Source organism: Alosa pseudoharengus, unplaced genomic scaffold, assembly GCF_046254945.1.
Source record: "Alosa pseudoharengus isolate Yale_2024_CS ecotype anadromous, Long Island Sound unplaced genomic scaffold, YU_APseudo_1.1 YU_APseudo_1.1_scf_17, whole genome shotgun sequence".
Lineage (NCBI taxonomy): Eukaryota > Metazoa > Chordata > Actinopteri > Clupeiformes > Clupeidae > Alosa > Alosa pseudoharengus.
This window is the reverse complement of record NW_027468640.1, coordinates 18,471,476-18,476,475: the sequence shown is the minus strand read 5'-3', so window position 1 is coordinate 18,476,475 and position 5,000 is coordinate 18,471,476. Positions and strand designations below refer to the sequence as shown.

The 5,000-nt window shown below is 47.9% G+C and overlaps 1 protein-coding gene across 4 annotated transcripts in view; it reads left to right on the top strand.

Annotated features, from left to right (window-relative positions):
- Nucleotides 1–5,000, top strand: part of znf219 (zinc finger protein 219) — a 28,045-nt gene that overhangs the window by 14,789 nt on the left and 8,256 nt on the right. For 2 of the 4 annotated variants that reach the window (XM_076288771.1, XM_076288770.1), the window contains exons 3-5: nucleotides 1–78; nucleotides 271–1,678; nucleotides 4,566–4,712. The exon at nucleotides 1–78 is cut by the window's left edge and continues 1,356 nt beyond it. In XM_076288771.1, the coding sequence (XP_076144886.1) occupies nucleotides 1–78; nucleotides 271–1,678; nucleotides 4,566–4,712 (1,633 nt within the window). The remainder of the gene's footprint in view (nucleotides 79–270; nucleotides 1,679–4,565; nucleotides 4,713–5,000) is intronic. The other 2 variants (XM_076288772.1, XM_076288773.1) reach the window with 2 other exon arrangements.

The following is a 5,000-nucleotide window of genomic DNA, read 5'->3' as shown; positions in this document are numbered from 1 at the left end:
CCTTCCACCAAACCGCGCGACCACCATGTGGCCCAACCTACGCCAAGGACAACATCAACGCTCCCCTTCTCCCCCCAGGTTGGTTTCTGTTCTCTGTGTTTGTGCCATATGTTCTTTGTGACGCCCGTGCTTGTTCTGTGTGCGTCCGTGCGTATTGTGTGTCCTTTTGTTATTGGGTCGAGCTTTGTGGAGTCTTTCACATTGGGGACATTAAAGTATCTATCTATCTATCTATCTATCTATCTATCTATCTATCTATCTATCTATCAGCAGACTCGAGAGAATCCCACCCCGCCCAACACGCCTGTCGCCATCACGGCTCTCAACGCCAGTCCCAACGCCGGCACCAAGGCCAGTGCCAAGGCCAGTGCTGTCATCTCCCAGGGCAGTGGCGCTGCCCCGCTGCCCGCCTTCCGGTGCGAGACGTGCGGCCAGCGCTTCACACAGTCCTGGTTCCTGAAGGGTCACATGCGCAAGCACAAGGACTCGTTGGATCACAAGTGCCAGGTGTGCGGCCGCGGCTTCAAGGAGCCTTGGTTCCTCAAGAACCACATGAAGGTGCATCTCAACAAGCTGGGCCTGAAGGCCGGCCTGGCCGGGCTGGGCCTCGGACCCACGCCGGGGGGGACCGATGGGCCGACAGGCAAGTCCTCCGGTGGGGGTGGGGGGAACAGGGGCAGGAATCAGTCCCTGAGCGCCCTCTACTCCAGCCTCCTGCTGGCTCGCGCCGGTGGAGGGGGTGGCACTTTCGGAGGTGGAGCAGGTGGTGGAGCAGGGTCTGGTGGGAGCCGGGCAGAACGCGAGCTGGCCGCGGCTGTGGCGGCGGCCGCCGCCGGTTCCGGCTCTGGCAAGGCCTCCCTCCTGAGCTACCTGGGCCTGCCGGGGGCCGAGGGCGCCAGCTGTGTGGAGAGGCTGCAGGCCGTGGCCCAGGTGGCCGAGATGGGCAACGGCGAGCGCCGCGAGAGGGAGCGCGAGCGCGAGAGAGAACGAGAGAGGGCCCGGGAGGAGCGCGGAGGCCCCGAGGCGACCCACGGCGCCGCCGGCGACGCAGCAGACCAGGCGGTCATGTGGCAACTGGTGGCCCGAAGCCTGGCGGCAGCACAGCACAGCCACCAGCAGCAGCAGCAGCAGCAGCAGCAGCAGCAGCAGAAGTCCCGGTCCAGACCCCACCAGCCCCACCAGCCGCTCCCCCAGCCCAGAGGCTCCGTGGCCGGGGAGGCTGAGCAGCTGAGGGCCTACCTGGGGGGCCTGGGAGGCCCCGGGACCACCACGGGCGGCAGTGCTGGGAGGGAGAGGGACGACCACAGCCTCATCCCGGCCGGCTCCGGCTCCTCCGGCCTGGGCGCGTCCGAGGCCTCGCTGGGCGGCCCCTGGGAGTGCCCCGACTGCGGGAAGCTGTTCCGCAGCCTACAGCAGGTAGTGGCCCACGCCCGCGTCCACCTGCAGAAGCCCCACAAGGGCCACCGGCGGGAGGATGACGGCACTCTCCACGGAGGAGGAGGAGGAGGAGGAGGAGGAGGAGGAGGAGGAGGAGAGGGTGGGGTGCGGAGAGGAGAGAGTAACAGCAGCGGTGGCGGCAGCACCAACAGCAGCAGTGAGAGCCGGACGGAGCCCAAGCTGAGCCAGAGCAGAACCGGGATGGCAGGAGGGTTCCATTCCCTCTTATCGCCTTTCTCCGGTAAGGAACCTCAGACACCAACCCAACAGTCAGAACATGTCTCTGTATTATTTTACATGAAGGTTGATTTCTTTCTTTCTTTTCACACTTATCCAGCGTCTCTGGTAAGATGCCTTAGTCACATCCCCCCCCCCCCCCCCCCATTACGGTTTCAGTAGTTCCTGAGAAATTTTAGATTAAAGTTCTTTTGAGTGATGCCTGGGAGGTCCATCTTCTCTAATAATAATAATAATAATAATAATAATAATAATAATAATAATAATAAAAACATTTTATGTAAAATGATATAAATTAATGTTCCATTAAGTGAGTTAATGCTTTAAATTACCAATATATTGTCATTGTAGTATATATCACAATGAGTACCCTATAATATCTTCATATTATACTATAAATATACACACAATACCCTCCAGAGTGATTGGCACTTCTTCTAAAGTTGGCTTAAAAACAGGTATATAAAATTATCTTTTGGTGATTTATTGTAAACTCACAATAAAAAAAAATGAGTAAAAATTGAACCTTGAAGGGAAAGAATTTGTTTCTGAGAAAAAGGAAAGGGGAAAAAAGAAACATTTTTATCAAAAACACATTGCCCACAATTTTTTGGCATCCCTAGAAAATCTTATTTACACATGAACTTATGCACACTTATGAACACACAGTGAGGTGAGCACACCTTAACCTGGAGCAGTGAGCTGCCTTGCTACAGCGGCGCTCGGGGAGCAGTGAGGTACTTGGTTGAAAATGGCACTATTTACCGTTGAAACAATAAATAAAAGGTTCTAATCAACTGAAAATGTGACAAACAAAAAAGACCCATGGTTATTTTGCCCCCGCACACAGTGTGAAGGATGTTAAGAGAGGCAAACAATTCCATAAGAACCACTGTTGAGTTACGTACAGAAAGAGGGTCACCAAGTCTCCCAAAAAATCTTCAAAATAGACCTTACTGACTAGATTATTTAGAGGGCATGAGGGTAAAAGCCTTCCCTGTCATTTAATTACCAATGTAAATGGCAGGAGTTACTGAATTCTACAGTGATATTGTCTGGAATTGTGGTCTATTGTCAAATTAAATAAAAATTGTGCTCTTTGGCAAGAAATATTTTAGGGTGGGCTTGACATAGAAGAATGACTATACTGAAAAGAACTCCATGCCTAATGAGAATTATGGTGGAGGGGCTGTGATTCTGTGGGGCTGTTTTTATTACCAAAGGCCTTGGGAACGTTATTAAGGTGCATGGTATCACAAACTCCAAGAAAAACCTGAACATTTTCAATGGAAATCTGTCAATCTAAGACACTAAAGATGATTGGATCATTCATCAAGTCAGTGAACCAAAGCAAACGTCAAAATCAAAACAAAAATAGTTTACTGAACCTATTGTGGAACTATTTATTCAGACACCTCACAACCGCGTATAAACTTCCGCTCAATATTTAAACCTGAAGCATAGACGGTGGCGCAGTAATATCAACGTGTAATGAGTCTTCCAACAGAAATCAATGGGATTTTACAAAATGACAAATAAAACACGACAGAAACTGTATTTCGCTACGCTACTTGTTTTGGAACATCAACAAACACCACTAACCACTCGGTGAGTTGCACAGTTTTGAAAACGAACGTTAAAGGTTGTTTTAGGACATGTTTGAGTAGCCTACTACAGTATGCCTGTTGGCAACCACTCAGAGTAGTCAAACGAGTCAGAAAAACGAGTCAGAAAGGTCGAGACAGGACCAATCGTCAAAATTTCGGTGTCCACCACTCTAGTTAATCCAAAACAAACCAGAAAAGGGACTCAAAATGCTAAAAACCGGAATTTTCCTTTAAGACAGCATAGGCAAGTTATTTTTTTGTCATTTTTGTTATTTTTTTGTATGACTATTTCCAAGTCCCAGGCATCTAATTTAAATGTTTGAATGAGGCTGAAACCTCATCATGAACACATACTAAAAAACTAACATGTAGAGACATGATTAAGTTAAATCATTTTTGAGAGAGCAGTTTTGTGTGTGAATTGTTGTTGTGTGTGGCTTGTAAATTAATGGGAAAAAAGAAGTTCATTTGGCTGCCATATCTGTTCAGAGATTAAGATTTTTTTGTTTTTTGTTTTTAATTGTGAAGAAAGAGCAGTCTTCAAAGTGACACGTCTCACATACAACCAAGACACATTGTCAGACCTCAGTACACACACGCACACACATAAACACACGCACACACACATACACACACACACACACACACACACACACACACACACACACTGACCTGCAGTGTGTGAGGAAAACAAAAGAAAGATAAAAAAGAAAACCTGGCTGACATTGCTGACACACTTCTTCAAGAAAGAAAAAATATGGCAAAAAAGACTTAGATCAGTAACAGTCACAGACTTTTGTGAAGCCAAAATACCATCTGATATGACAGTTTCCATGACTTCTTGACATGATCCATGGACATTTGTTGTGTGAAGAAGGGAAAAAAAGTAATCCAAGAGTTTCATAATAATGTGGGTGGAGGTTGTGTGAGCAGTGCTGATGCATTTGCATAGCACTGCATAGTTTGGGTTGTGTCTTTGAATCATGAAACTGCAATCGCTTGCAGTTCACTTGGACTGGTGTAGGGATATTTCCATAGGTGAAACATGTTTATGCACTCTTCTGAATTTACTTTGTATTTCAACTGTTTTTCTAAGTGTATATGTGATTGTGTGTGTGTGACTCTCTCTCTGTCTCTCTCTCTCTGTCTCTCTCTCTGTCTCTCTCTCTCTCTCTCTCTCTTTCTCTCTGTGTATCTGTTTGAGTGGCTCTCTCTTTCTCTTCCTCATTCTCTCTCTCTCTTTCTCTCTCTCTCTCTCTCTCTGTGTGTTTCTCTTCCCTGCAGGTGAAAACGGTCTACAGGGAGCAGCAGCAGGAAGTTCCCTGGCCTCAAGAGAACGTGTGCGGGGCAAGGGCATGAAAGATTGCCCCTACTGCGGTAAAGCCTTCCGCTCCTCACACCACCTCAAAGTCCACCTCCGCGTCCACACAGGTGAGGGCTGTAAACACACACACACACACACACACACACACATGATGACCACGCAGTGATTTCAGTAGTGATTTCAGACAAAAAAAATACATAATGCCACAATGAGATAGACATAATACCTCGTCTAGTAAGTCTGAATCATTCATGTTGGTGTAGGAACAATCACAAACATACCCACCCATGCCCTCATCAGACACACGCATACACACAAACACACACATATAGTCTCCCTGCAACCAACAACAGATTAACAGGACACAAAGCGTCGCTTGAAGACATCCTTCTGTC